This window comes from Atheta coriaria, unplaced genomic scaffold (assembly GCF_025399875.1).
Source record: "Atheta coriaria isolate IRGN ID8LTWV9N9 unplaced genomic scaffold, Caltech_Dcor_3.1 hic_scaffold_7_pilon, whole genome shotgun sequence".
In the NCBI taxonomy this organism is placed as follows: domain Eukaryota; kingdom Metazoa; phylum Arthropoda; class Insecta; order Coleoptera; family Staphylinidae; genus Dalotia; species Dalotia coriaria.
In genome coordinates this window covers 3322349-3337899 of record NW_027045449.1, presented here as the reverse complement: position 1 = coordinate 3337899, position 15551 = coordinate 3322349, and the positions used below count along the sequence as shown (strand labels likewise).

Sequence of the window (15551 nt, the reverse complement as noted above, 5' to 3'; positions counted from 1 at the left end):
ACCAACGTCCGAAAACATGGCCACACACAACAAAAACAACCAGTGCAACTAAACTTCATTTATTTCGCGTCTTGAAACGGGAAACTTCAAACGTGCAGAAATATTAAACAAACTTTTTGAGAAACTTTTATTGTTCGGACCTGGTGAGCCGAGTTAATTGTGTTTGGACGATTTGAAAACGTTTCTTTTAATTTCGTGTTGCATACGTAATTTAACCCTGAGCAGTATTCGCGAATACTGCTGGTCGTAGAGCGCAGCGTCAAGGACGCGATGTATCTTTTGTTTCTTCGGCATATCGGTGCACGCTGTGTTTGTGTGCCGGCGTGCGCGCGCGCTATACTCGTGCTCGTTTTTCTTGCCATGGCGGCGCGTCTCTTTTATTTCGCATGCGATAGGTACTTACGTGGATCTGTCGAACGAGCTGAGTCCAAACTTAACTGGACACTGCTGCACTTCACTACACACATGCATGTTACTTCGCGTGCACTATTCCGCTTCATTTGTTTAATTAGACTTCTGTTTATGCGTGCTGCACCAAACACAACTCACCATACTCTCGGATTGATCTTTTGACATCTTGTCATGAATGTTGTTTCAGTGTCAAAGAAAGGTTATGCAACCCAATTAACACCATAACAAATAAAAAGTATAAAAATTGATTTCTTTTGTGAATAAAAACTATAAAAACTTATTTCTTTTATGTTTATATCAATTAATAATAAATATAAAGAGTTATTAATTATTTGTGTTAGTTTTGTGTATATATTACAATAAATAAACAAAAAAAATAAACAAATTTGTTTTAAATGTGATACAACCAGATGATAAATTGAAAATGCATATTTAATTTGTTGCTGTTGGTCAGTGGTGCGGTGATCGTGCTGGCGTGAGTAATAATATTTTATTTTAAATCGAAAATCTCGACAAAGCGAGCAAAAAAAAAACCGCTGCGCGGCGCGGCGAATTAATCACACCTCGCGCGCGCAGTCTCGCAGTTAAATGGTAGCCGACGCTCGCGGCTCGCAAGACGGCAAGACCGCCGAAAATTAAGCGAAACCGAAAAGGTAAACGGACTTTTGCCCTTGTGCATTGAAACTACTGACCGAGAGAGAATGAGCGCGCCGGGGAACGCGCGAGAAGCAACGCCGGCGCATTTTTATGTTGCAACTTTTTCAACTTTGCAACGAACGAAACAAAAGGAAACAAAACTGTAAGTGTGGTTGCATACAATATTCTCAAACTATTTGTTTTAGATAACAGTAAAATGATGATACGCTATAATACAATATGCAAAACTATTTTGTGTGTGTGTAAAAATGTTGCGTATTGTCATGCGGTTGGTGTTGTACGATTATAGCTCCCTGAAGAGTTGCGTGGCAAACTCGAAGAATGCGTACTACATTCAAACACACACACACACAGGAATATACAATGTGTTTGTGTGTGGGTTTGTTACCGGGGTTGCACGGCAGTACCACTATACGCAAAGTCCGAAACGCACACTTGGGCCACCGGTGTGGAGAGCGAGAGGGGCGACGTTCAAAAATGCAGCATCTTCGCCCCCTACCCCCGGGGCGCGCGCCGTGGCGGCCCGGCGTTAAGGCGAGCGCTGCGATTGGCCGAGTGTCCTGTTCCCGGCGTCCTCGAAGCACACGCACCGCACCGCCGAATTTCCACAAGAAGCGGACCGCTCCATGCGAGGACCAGTCGGGCTCTGGCCGGCAACGAGATTACTCGTGCCAACTTACAACCACCTCGAAAGAGAGAGAGACACACACAGTGCTGTATAGTCGCGCACCAAAACACCAAAAAGTTTCCTTCAGTTGCGAACTTCATTCGAGAGCAGTAGGTAGTGTGCGCCGCCAGTGCAAAAACTTTTCTCCGTCAAGTTACTTTTAATTCGTGAGTGTTTCGTTTTTGGTTGATCAACGTAAACAATAAAACTAATAAAGTGTGTATCCGCGCACGTTGTTCACACGCGAAGCGCGCGCATCTACGTGTTAAGATGGGCTAAGCGCTAGTTTAGACTTAATTCTTGCGATTTTCGTTTGTTGTGATGTTAATTATCAGGCGCACGCGTTTCTTGCATTTCGTTTTCATTACTCCGCCGCCCGGACGAAGAACTGTTGACATGTTATGATATTAACATAGTGCACGTTGTCTTTTTATTTTTAAAAACTTTTTTTTATTATTTAAACACAAACACGCGCTCGAAATTGAAGTAGACATTTATACAGTGCGGAAGAAAGAGACTTGAATTAAACTACGATTGGATTCTGTGCGCGTGCGATGGCTAACAACGTTCAACAGTATCAACAGCCGCCGACACAACAACAACAACAACAGCAGCAGCAACAGCCAGGAAATTCCAGTCCACATCATTGTAAAGAGTGCGGTCTGTATTTGAACTCAGCGGAGAGTCTCGACGTGCATCTACAGTACCACAAAGAGAATTTATTAAACAAATGGGCGACACAAGCCACCGCGAGTGGTCACACCGACGAGACCAACAATAACACCCCGCCGACAACACAAACGCAAACACAGACCAGCGGCCCAAATAAGCCCATCGTTATTAAACGTGAGTTTAGTAATACAATCGCGGCCGCGGATTCTTCCGATGCCATGATGAAGAAGAGTCCTGAGTATGGCAGTCGTGCTACTCCGGAGATAAATGTAAGTTTCGGGCATCCGCCGACGCCGCAGAGTTACCACAGCGCATCGTCGCCGTACCAAACACCAGACAATTCGGCATTCTCGCCTGGTTATAATAATCAACCACAACAGCAGCAGCAACAACATCAACAACAGCAGCAACAGCAACAGAGTTACCAAAGTTTTCAAGACGCGCAGTTTTACGGCATGGAAGCTTACAACGCACAACAACAGCAACAACCCGGCCAACAACAAGAGTATGTTGCTAAAATGGGTCATCAAAGCTACAGGTACCATCCCTATCAACAGCATACAACCCATCAGGTGACTAGTTCCAGTCCGGCCTACCCGCCACAACCGACCCCCTCGCCTAGTCCCAAACAATGCGACAAGTGCGGGTATGTGTGCGAGTCGGCCGCGCAGCTCATCGAGCACCTGAATGTCGCGCACCCTCCGACCCCAAACTACCAGCAGAATCATTTTATATTCGGCGCCGGGCAGGAGGTCGTCGTCAAGCAAGAGGAACCGGATGTGCAGAGTGAAATACTCGATCTGGACTCGCACAAGGTCGTCCATCAGGTGTACCCCGAGGAGCAGGACAAGCGAGTGCAGCCGGATATGAACGGACACAATCCACATTCTGTAAGTGCTATGTTAAGTCCTTGGCCGCAACAGGGGCCGCCGCAAGCGCCGCCTCCGCAGCAACAGCAAATGCAGTCGCCTAAGATGTTCCAGGAGGTGTTTCCGCACAAGTTTCATAATCAGGTGCAAGTGCAGAATGAGTTTATCAAGCAAGAGTATCCGACGATGATGGCTGAACATGCTGCTGCGGCTGCGTATCGGCCTTTTGAGCATATGCCACCGCAACCAGCAGCACCAATCATCACCAGCACGCAAGTTCCGAATAATCCGGTGCAGACTGCGCCGCCGACGAACTCCAAAGGCACCAATTGGAAGTCTAATGAAGCCAGAAGGCCTAAGACTTACAATTGCACCGCTTGTAACAAATGGTTCACTAGTTCTGGTCATTTGAAGCGTCATTACAACACAACGCTGCATAAAAACGCGGTGAAGTCCAGCGGTCAGCCGGATCCTGCCACGATGCCTATCAGTGCGCATCATCATCCTGCGAGAGATAGCGTATCAAATCGTGAGGATCACTCAAATAGTCCTGGTGATGATTCACGCAGCGAAGATAGTATGAACAACAGCTATGAACGACCGGCGGTGATGCCTGGCCTGCTGCAGCAACCACCAGCTGGACCTTATGATCGGCAGCCGGCTCCGAATATCGCGCACCATCCACATCCGCACCCGCTGCATTCGCCGATGGCGCCCACCTCACACCCAGCCAGTCCCCCAAACGGGGAGGCAGGCCTCTCAGCTTCCACCACCAACATCGATTCGAGGGGCCTGCTATCAATCAGCAATTCACCGGCGAGCAGCCACCACAATCAGCACACCACCAACACCAGCAGTCATGGCTTCAGCCACATCCCGCCGCCGGGGCACCACCACATGATGGCGGCGGCGGCCACTATGGACAACCAGTTCCAGATGTACCCAAACGAGTGTGCCCCCCACGCTACGCAGGATACGGCGGCTACCATCAACAGCCTCAGTACTACTGGTGAGCAACAATCGATTATGATGCTCCACCAGCAGTCACCAGCCGTATTCGCTGTGACGGCACCGGCATCATCGCCAGGCCAGTCACAACCGTTGCCCAGCTTCGCCCAGTTTAACAATCGTTACGGGCTCCTGCTGGGGTACAACGCGGCGAGCGTGGGGGGCCCGGGTCCGGCGACGGTCCCGTACTCCACCGCCACCACAACCTACTACACCACAGCTTCGTTACCGCCAGTCGCCACACCGGAAGACGGCGGTTACAAACTCACAGTACTCACATCGGTGCCGATCATCGATGAAGTCCCCTTGGAAGCGCAGCCGGCATCACCGGAGAAGGCACACATCAAGCGTGACTACGAAGAAACACCCACGGGTAGTCCACGCATCACATCCACCTCCGGCAACACCGCCATCTCTCAAATCAGCAAGGACGGCGTCCATAAGTGCTTCGACTGCGACAAAGTCTTCAACAAGTCGTGCTATCTCACGCAGCACAACAAAACCTTCCATTCTGGCGACAAACCGTTCAAGTGCACGCGCTGCGGCAAACGGTTCAGCGTCGACGAGCAGTACCAGGAGCACCTCGCCAAGCACGCCGGCGACAAGCCGCACAAGTGCGATCTTTGCCCCAAGCAGTTCAATCACAAGACCGACTTAAGGCGTCACATGTGTCTACATACCGGGCAGAAGCCGTACGCGTGCGACATTTGCCACAAGGGTTTCATCCGCAAGGATCACATGCTCAAGCACTGCGAGACGCACTCGAAGAAGCTGCACGCCAAGGGTCAGGCGCATCTTGTCCAGGCACGCGCTTAACACTACACACGACAACAACCGGTAAACAAAAGCATATTTAACCTGTACATATGATTTCTTTCTGACGATAACAACAAATTTGCTCAATAACTAAACAAAACTCGATAACTAACAAAAAAAGAAAATGACAAGCAAACTACAAACAGCAATATACCTCAGCCATCTCAGTTATTAATTATTACTATATCAATAATATAAATATATATAAATATAAATACAATATAGATTTATAATAAACACTGCAGCATAGTAATATTTATATGATAGGGACATGACGGAAACCAGATGTGTCGTACAATGTACAAATTAGGACAGATAGTGTGTGACGATGCCAGTAAAAAAAAAACGATTTTCGACATTTTTGACAGCGTGGGTGGTATATTTTTACAAAAGCGGTGATTTTTTTTCTTTTTGTGGTTTATTAAAGAATATACTTTTGCTCGCTACGGGTTTCGTTCCTACCGATGATGTTGACAAAAACTAAACTAAAATCTCCGATTCAACGCCAAAATATTAATTTATTAGAACGCAATAATTCGGAATGCAAACAAAGAAAATGCGTGCATGTGTGCATGTACATGTTTGTTGTTTTTTGAAAGTGTAAATATAATCTATTATATTATGAGAATTTAACTAATTATATATTAACTATGGATAAATTTACAAAGAGAGCGTGTGCGCGCCTGCGCACACCCTGCAATATCGTAAATGAAGCAAAAGACAAGCAACAAAAACAAGGCAGCCATTTTGTGTGACGCAACTACCTCAGTTTGAAACTAAACACAAACAAACAATGATCACTAGCCAAATACTGTGTTTTTTTTTTCTTCTCTGTTTTTTACTAATGAAGAAATCACTATCAATGGAAATATTTGAAATATTGCGCAAATGTGAATTAAAGTTAAAGTAAATAGGGTTGGAAACAAAATAATAATCAATTATTATAATCGTAGTCGGCTCGCTTGTGATTCTCCTTTATTAAACAATACATTCCTTAAAAATATTAATAAAAAGTGTTGACTAATCGAAGGATTTTAAAAATAATGAATTTTTAACTGTTTTTCTTTTCTTTTACGCAATAAACAAAGAAATTATTATTGTAATTTAAAATTCTTCGGTCAGATCAACAATGACACGATTTAGAATGAGGAAAATCACAAGCGAATATACGACTAGTAAATTAGTGCAATTTTTATGTATAAAAAAATGAGAAGTGAAAAACTTTTAAAGAAACTTTTGTCCTCCCTTGGAAAACTCTTCTTCCACTTGTTCTATTTCTTATTATATTGTAAGTACAACCCTTTGAAATAAAATTGTCTTAAGATACTTGTTTCACGATGATTTGAGATGATTGTGTGAAGAAAAACAAACATTCCGCCGATTTTTGATATTTTTTATTAATTTGTATCTATTATTTTTGTTTGTTAAATAATATGTATGTAAGATGAACAATTTGATATTTGAATTGTTAGTTACCAATTTGTTTGTGTAGTTAAATTAATTATTACCTATGAAGATATTAAACAAAAACCACTATTGAAACAAACATTCTTTTTGTAATTTATTCGGTTGGGTATGCAACCAACACTACAAATACGAAATCATATCCAGAGTGTCAAGGATAAACTAAAATATCACTAAGAATTGTTTAAGCCAAATCATGTGCCACGAAATGTATAAGTTTAATTGATTGATTGATTGGATTTGTTAAGACTGATTATGTTTTGTTCTTCTTCTTTGTTTTGTTACACGCGTGTAACACTACATAAATGTGAATTCCGTGCCAAAATTTGCGTTTTCTGTTCTGTCGACGATGATGATAATTGTAATTTACTTAGATTTGTATTCGTTTTTTCTAAGGCGTTTGATGAGTTGTTGATGTTTTTTGGTTGTGATTGGCAGGAAATGTCGTTCTTTGCAATAATCGCCGACGACGACACGACGTGGCGGGGCGCGCGTGCGTCCTTATCATTAAATTAAATATTGTTCCAGTTGTGATTACTAGATGATAAATTGAATTCTATTTGACATAATAGAGCTACCAGACATTCCACACGGGGCGTATATTGTGTTGCGTAACGGCTACCCAATGACACATTATAATATTAAGATGAAATAATAAAACTATTGGTTATTAAATGTAACAATATCGTTTGTTTTTGTATCACTCACCTATCCTCACACTTATTTTTACAGGTTTCTTCTTTTTTTCTCATTGAAAAACTGAATTTTTGACATTTGACAGTTGCGACTTTTGACAGCGTAACCTATAAATCATTGGTTTTGAACTTTTTCTGAATTTGTGCATTGTGTGAATAGATTTCCGCTGAAGCATTGAAGTAGCTTGCGCGGCCATTTTCGGCCTGAGTTTGGAAAGCATTTCGGCGCTTATTTATGTGCGTGCACCTGGACCAGGCCGGCGAAACATCTCTTCGCTTGCTGTGCTCGCTCGGCCGCTAAATCTTCCTCGCCGGCGCTGTGCAGTGCACCGTAATAATGAATAGCGATTGGAATTGGGATAGGACGCGATTCGGGGGATCGAAATAGAAATAGAAATCTATAGACGTGCGCACAAGTTTATTTCTTGTTATGTGTTTTCCTTTTTTTTGTTTTAGGTGCAAATAAAAAATGATTCCCCACCTACCTTTTTGTAAGTATTTAATTTTTAACTTTTGTGTTGTGGTTTTTTTCACCTGTTGATTATATTTTCGGCTTGAGGGGGAAATTTTTAATCCCGTTGTTTGCCGATGAACGCAATTAATACGTTCGACGAGTTCGGCGTTTGTGGTGATTTGAGGGTGTGAGGTTAGGTATGTGTGTGTGTTGGTGTGCGGGCGGTAATGCGCGGCCATACGTTACGCGCTCGATCGTATTGTTCCCACAGGACTGCGCCCGCGTGCCACCTGTGCGCCGCCTCTCGTTCATTAAGATACTTCCGGCGATAAATCAAACGCGCACCGTTCGCCTCGGACAATTTTACATAGATACATTCGTCTCACGTAGGTAAAACATACACAACTATGGCTATAGTTTGAATTATTTTATTTTTTAATTAATTTTAATCTATTTTAAATGTTTTGAAATGTTTAAAATAATTGTAAGTGTTTATGGTTTAGTTTTACTGTTTTTATTGCTTTTACATTCCGCGTTGGATGTAAATGATGTTATTTCGTTTTTCTTTTTTTTTGTCAACGATAAATCTCGCATTGCACAATAGGCCGACGATGAAACGAAACAATACTTCAACTGGGTAGGTAGTTAAGGGGGCGATGCGTGAAATGCGCCCTTACGCACACATATACATGAACACTAACATTCTTAAGATACAAACGTTCAAACTACCCTTAAAAACTTAACTTTTAAGCATTTTTTTTGTTTTTTACTCAATTTTCAACAATTTTCAATGTTTAAACATTTAATATCAATTCATTTGTATTTTCAAGTTATACCTAATTCTGTTCCTTGAAACCTTAAAAATTAATTTTAGATTTTTTTTTCCAAAATTTCACAAAAATAAATTTTTAAATTTTATCATTTAGAAATCTTATCTTCCTAATAATATGTAGTTGTATCTAGTTTTCTTCCCCATACACATATCTCCACAATTCGCAATATATTTTTAAGCATCTTGACAGCTCGGACGTTTCGAAAACGCTTCGAAACGCTCGAAAATAATGGCCGAAGCTGCGGCGTTGGTCGGCACTGTTAGAATTGAAAAAGCATTAGTTTGCAATGCATAGTGTGACCTAGCACTACCACTACACATCCAAGCAACGCGTTGAAGAGAGAGATAGGCGAAGATTTGTGATGAAGAAAAGTGTAGGCAGAAAATTCAACTCCCGCTGCGCGTGCCGAAGTATGTATGCGTGCTGAACGCAGTTGACCAGTGTGAATTTGCGCATGTGGACAAAGGTTTCGAATAGAATCTATGCTTGGTCTACTGGAGTGTCCGGCGGAGGGCTGCCAACCCCGAGAACGAGAACTCAAGATTGCAAGAGTGCGTAGGTATTATATAGTGAACAACTACACATAGTGAAAATGAAAAGAAAATCAAAATTAAATTCAATACTTCTAGAATTTCTCAGAAATAAATTTTTTTATATTTTTAAAATATTTTTGGTTAAAATTTTTATACATTTTAAGTTTTTCTTTAAATTTAACACCCTGTATATTTTACCATGCATATTTAAGTTTCTACAAAATTATACAAATGACTCGTGACTAATCATAGAAACTAAATTCTTGGAAATTCAAAATTTTACAGTTTCAAAACTCTGTATTTTGTTAATGTTCCATTTTTCTTTCCTTCTTACATTATTTCTTCTCTCCTTAAATAAGTAAAAATTGTGTAGAGCAAGATTTTCACTTTTTTGTAATTCCTGCTCGCGCGATTCGTGCCGTTTCTCGCTACCGTCGACAACCTGTTGCTTCGAGGCGCCGAGGGTGGTGGTGGTGGTGGCGATGGCGCTTGACGTAAACACCGACACCGGGGCGGCGAAAAAAAAAGACCAGCGAACGCGTGACGAGCTCACGACGCTGTTTTATTTTCGGTCGCTTCCTACGAGTATACTACACGTGCATGGACTATTTTTAAAAACAACCCTTAAATAAAATAAATTCGTTATTTTAATTGGAAAAAGCGTAAAATTCTTCAAAAATTCTCATGGTTGTCAGTCATCTTCAACTTAAATATAGATGCGTTTTTTAATGTATTATATTTGCTCACCCCTTAAATTTTACCAAAAAACTCTAAAAAATTTAACCCCTAAGAAATATTTCTGGGTTAAAACTCAATGGATTAAAATCGATCGTGTGAACGTTTCCAAAAATCTCCGAAAACTCTATCTACCCTTAACCCACCCTTATTTTAGTTGTTATATAGATTAATACAGTAGGGTTATCCAAAAATGCGTTTTGGGGTTGAGGGTCGCAATGTGTGAAAACGCATTGTCAACAGTACAAGGCGAAGCGTAACGAGTGACGAGATGATGCGGATGGAGGATTCACATCCGTGAAAGGAAATGCATGGTGCATCCCGTCTCTCAAGGGTTGCGCGCACAGAGAGCAACCGGTGCATCCGATGCGATTGTCTACGAGATCGGCGAGATATCGTGGGAAACGTGGGAACTTGCGTTCAAGGGGTTGTTCGGATTCACTCGATGCGCTTGTTTAGCGAACGGAAGAGAAATGAGAGCAACGCGGAAAACAGTTGGCATGCTGTGAACGAAGAAGAAGACGAAGCGTTCATCCCCGGTGTATTTTTATAATGACTTCTGCAGAACAACGGACAGCTGCACTTGCAGTTGCGTCAAAAACACTAATTAAACATCAACGTGAACTTGATTAGATGTAATCTATCATGAAAGTGACTTTTACCGTTATTTTAAGATTTTAGGGTTGAAATTTTTGAATTTTCAAGCTTCTTATCGGATTTTCAGGTATTAACTTCACAGGGATTTCTTTTAAAAGTTGTGGTTGGCATTTGACACAAATGTGAGATTAAAATATTAAAATATTAGAATTTTACAGCAATTTTCATAAAACTAATTGCTTTTTAATGACTTTCGCGTATTTCACACTTTAATATTTTATATTTTATTATGAGAATATTTAATTTATGCAGCGTCACGGATTTTACCAACGCAAACTCTTTTTTGTTGAGTTTGGTTAACCGAAATTGATGTTGAGCGCACCATGACACACAATATGCTTAAATCCTTTTCTTTTGACTCGATGCACATTGCACACATAAGGCATGTGTTCCGGCTACAAAGAATTTACTTTTTCGCAGCTGTTGTTTACATGTTCACTCAATGCGAAAGCAAAAAATCGTCAAAAACAAAGAAATATTGATTTTAGGTTATGTTAATATAGGTTATGTTGTTTATATTCACTTATTTTTCAATTTAAATGCAAAATTTTTTTATTTTTGAGGTTAAAAGTGTGAAATATAAGAAAAATTACCAAATTTCTAACCTCAAAACTGGTTTTCCCGCCAAAATTTAAAATTTTCAATTTTAGGCTGTCTTAATATAGGTTATGGTCCATATATGCACTTGTCCAATATTTCTATGCATGACTGCGTTGATAATTGAATCGTTTTGCTCTGTTGGGGTAGGTCCGGCAGGTCTCGGACCCAATGTGGTCAGCGTGAGGCAGGTCAGGGGTCAGAGCGTCACAGGTATACTACTTACACGCGTGACGAGTGTGTGTATCGCACTAATGCATTTATTCGAATGCGAGCGACCCACTCACACACAGGTGCCTCGAAAAGAGAGGACATTCAATGGGCACGCAGAGGGCATTATGATATAACATATATAACCGGATGCGTTCGCTTACATTCGCTTTCGTATGCATGGTTTACATTTACAGTGTTTTTGGGTCTTCCACCTGCAACCCACACCGCCACACCGGAACTTTCATTATTCACAGTGGAATGGAATATCAATTAAAATGCATGTGCGAACTGTCAAAAGTCAAAAAATATTATATTGGAGTATGTTATGGGAAACAATGGTAAAAATGACATTTGACATTAATTTCAAGGTCAGTAGATGATAATTCTAACCTAACTTATTCATGCTGAATATTATTTATCGTTGTTGACTTAGGATCGTCGTTTATTTTCATGTACGTGCACAACAAGAATTATTCCTAAACACGAATTGTAAATATGATTCTTTCTTGAGAGCAGTATTGTTCCAAAAGACTTTTGTTTTTTCATGGCGCAGAGGCATATTCGTTGTAAATATCCAAAAAAGCAGATGTCAAATGTCTAAATATCAAATGGAGAAGATAGGCCAATACAATTGTGATTTCTCATCACTCGGGCAATAATTTTAAATATTATTGACTTACACGTCGTTTCGCATTGTACATTTGTGCATTGTCCTCTGCTTAAATAAAAAACCAGCCCGCATTTTAATTCTTTTTACGTGCGTGTGTGTGTTGCAGGCTTTTTTCTTCAAGTTCGCATCACATCGCTGCATCGCATCGCCGGTCGCCATTTGTGTGCGGAGATAAAATTACACGAGGCATTGTGTTGCCCCTCTCTGCCAGGTGAATACACACATTTAATCACATAGTGCAGAGGGATGAAAACTTGGAGAGAGATGGTGAGTAAGACAGCCCGTTTCGAGATACACCTTGATCTATTGCTTTCTAGTTTTTTTCTTTGGATTTCTATGATGTTGAAAATACTTAGTATATACTAAGTGTTACAAAATATAATTTTAGTATTTGAAAATTTTTAAATGTTTTCGTTGAACATTAGGTGTTTTGGTTAAAAATCTAATGAGGACACTAGAAAATGAATCGGAAGATGGTTCAGTGTAGAAAAAAGTAATAATAGAGGAAGATGTAGTGTAGGTATGTTGTGAGGTTGCTGAGTACTTTGGGTATTTTCCCCTATGAAGATGACGATGGCTCTGATCATCGGGGATAGGAAATTCCCATGGAATGGAAGCGGACAAATGTACTTAATGCTTGTAATGCACATATTTAGGAATTGTTCAAAATTGCTGAGTATTTATCACTCGAGGACTTAGAGTTCTTCAAATGTGCAAAATATTAAAAAATTTAGTGTTTCATGAACGATATACTCGGTAAAACTAGAAATATTAGTTGAATTTACAAATTAGAAGAATTTAAGTCAAAATATTTGCAAAAAAACAAACATTTTGAGGTTAAAATTGACAATTTGGGGTTAAATTTCGAATGGACACATTTTCCAAGAGTTATTTTTTGCATAAATCCTAACCTATAACCCTAAAAATACAAATTTTTGCTTATTGAATCCACAATAAACAAATTAATAGTGCATTTTAAATTATAACCCTTAAAACTTTTATTTTTGAGAATAAAAGTGTGGAATATAAGATAAATTACCAACTTGCGAAACCTCTAACTTCATTCCTCTCCAAAACTCAACATAAAACCTTCAATACCAATTTTTTTTTTAGTTTTAAAAATCGACTTCCCAATTCGATTCCATTTCTCCACGCAGCATGAATAGTCCAAGTTACAAGCAACTCAAGCTGAATCTAAGAATTCAAACGTCAAGATAACCACCGCACTCGCCACAATAGAAATGCAAAAAAGAAAAATCTAAATCAAAGACCGCGTACAAAATGTAAAGTGGAACACGAGAAGCCACAAAAAACGTTACATGCTACATGTTACATGTAAGAGATTGGACTGAATAGAATCGCAAATTTGTGCCACGTATGCAAAATCATTTCGCAACGCCAAGGGGTTAAACGAGCGCATTATCGCATAACAAAGGTGTCAATTTTTCAATTCAACGACGCCCAAATGTCTTGCGGGGTTTCGCATATGCACTTGCTTCATCTTCTTTCAAAGGGGCGGAAGTCGTCTACTTGCCTACTAGTTGCCTAGTCGTACGCAATTTGAATATACACACCACTACGAATTGAATTACGTCGCGTATGCAAAATAAACTTACACCACTTACAACCACCCTTTCGTAAATAAGGGGTGTATTATTTGCGCGTACAATACGCACGACAGACGACAATCTGCGAATGTCGCGATTTATTTCCGGCGGTTTAGGTTGAGAAGTTAGTTTTCGGTGGGTTCAAGTGTAAGTTATAATTAAGTAATGCACAATTTTGATTTGGTTCAATAGAAAAGTAAATTTGAGGTGAATTTTTGTTAAGGGTTGCTCAGAGGGTGCAAAATGTGTCATTCTTTGTTAAATTATTTTTAAACCGCAAAACACCCTTTTATAATTTTCGTTTTGAGGGTTTTGACAAAGAAAATTTCAATTTCTTATTTAATAAGTGGGTTGGCAGTTAAATATAATAATTATTTTTGTTTTTAACATTATTTTCAGTTGAAAATTTTGTTTTTGTTCCTTTTTGTCGTGATTATGTGCGTTGTATATAAAAATTTATAAACATTTTTGCAGATTTATATAGTAGACATCTGTGGCTTTGATTTGCAACAAAAAAATTTACAAAAGTTTAAAAACTGTTAAAATGGCGGAGTTTTGAAAATAATTTTATGAATTTTTTGGTATTTTCCATGTTTTTTCTGTTATAATCGTTGATAGATTAAATAATAATTAAAATTTTACGATTATTTCTTATTCTGATGAATAATATACTATTGTTTATCATATATACAAAATTTTATCAATTTTCCACGATTAGTTTAAGAGTTATGCCAAAATTAATATCAAAATAATATTTTTTATATAAAAAACTCTTATAATAAGCTTCCAAATAGAAAATTTCTAGTTTTGACAACAAAAGAAAATCGAAAAACAAACCTTCGCCATCACCCTCTCCCGAATACATAATATTAAACAATTATTTCACGCCTCGTCGAGTTCGTTTTTGTCTCCAAACTGATTCCATTCTATTCGGACGTTCATTCCATTCCTACTGGTCCCATTTTCGATTTCCATTATCATGCGTACGAGCGTGAATTATTTATAAACGTCCGAACGTCCGAAATTTTCCTCCTTCGCTTTTCGCTGCGCTGTTTTTTTTCGGGCTCCGGCGGCGTGCGTTACGTTGCGTTACATTACAATTTCGTTGCGCCTACGCGCGCGCCGCATCGGAATGACCGCCATTTCTGTGCGCGGAGCCATCGAAAGATTTCGCCCCGGACACGATGCCGTTTAGCAACGACACGAGTCTGACAACAGCGAAATCTCGTCTCAAATTTCGATCCTCGGACGCTGCCAAGTAGAAAAATACAAAAAAAAACGAATAAAAAAGAAAAATTCAAGAAAAAAACCAAAATTGCACATTTACCATTTTTATCTTGTTTGCAATGAACTGAAATGGGTAAAATATTGTGAATTCTACTAAAAAATGTTGATTATAAGTAAAAATCTGTTGTGTTGCTATGGCAACGAAATAAACAAACGTTGTTTGTGCAGTTTTTGGGTTGATGCTAAGCGTAATTTGAAAGCAACAGGTTTTTGATCAATGTATGTGTGAGTAGAACATTCCGGAACGCCTCATGGTCTCTTCTTTTTCTCTCGGGAGGGTGGTGGTGGTGCGCGAGGGGTTTCTTCCGAAATTACAAAGCGCGAGATGCGCGCGCGGCGCACACGGCGCACAAAAACCAGCTTTCGGAGTTTCGGACGAATATAATACCGTGCGGTGATTTTACCAAAAACTCTACTACCAGTTCCAAACACGTTGGCTTCACCATACTTAAGTCGCTCTACATTTTATAATATAAAAACTCCAGTAATTATTTTACGATTAATTTTATTCCAACACAAAATTTTTATTAAAATCAAATTTTTTTCTTTAAAATTTTTGCAGATGTTGTTAATAATAAAGTTTAACATTTTTGGTTGATATTTTCAGGTCGGGTAGTATTTACAACCCTGGCTGAGCGTTTAGTGTGTGTGGCCTTGAAACGACTTGGAAGATGCACGTGATACACGTGACGTTTTGTGGGGGTTG

General features: G+C 39.7%; 2 protein-coding genes across 5 annotated transcripts in view; one reads left to right on the top strand and one right to left on the bottom strand.

Moving 5' to 3' along the window:
* LOC135796408 (GPALPP motifs-containing protein 1) overlaps positions 1 to 586 on the bottom strand; it is a 29181-nt gene extending 28595 nt beyond the window's left edge. For 3 of the 4 annotated variants that reach the window (XM_065308424.1, XM_065308423.1, XM_065308425.1), the window contains exon 1: positions 404 to 585. The gene's annotated coding sequence lies outside the window, so the exon portion shown is untranslated. Of the gene's footprint in view, positions 1 to 403 lie in introns of all 4 variants that reach the window. The other variant, XM_065308426.1, reaches the window with a different exon arrangement.
* Positions 587 to 1579: 993 nt separating this feature from the next.
* zld (zinc finger protein zelda) lies at positions 1580 to 7247 on the top strand. Its single transcript, XM_065308132.1, has one exon. The coding sequence runs from the start codon at positions 2290 to 2292 to the stop codon at positions 5098 to 5100; it is 2811 nt and encodes a 936-aa protein (XP_065164204.1). The 5' UTR covers positions 1580 to 2289; the 3' UTR covers positions 5101 to 7247.
* Positions 7248 to 15551: the final 8304 nt, after the last annotated feature.

What these genes read in the sequence shown, in the direction of transcription:
- zld (XM_065308132.1), top strand. Translation starts at nt 2,290, where the DNA reads ATGGCTAACAACGTTCAACAGTATCAACAGCCGCCGACACAACAACAA.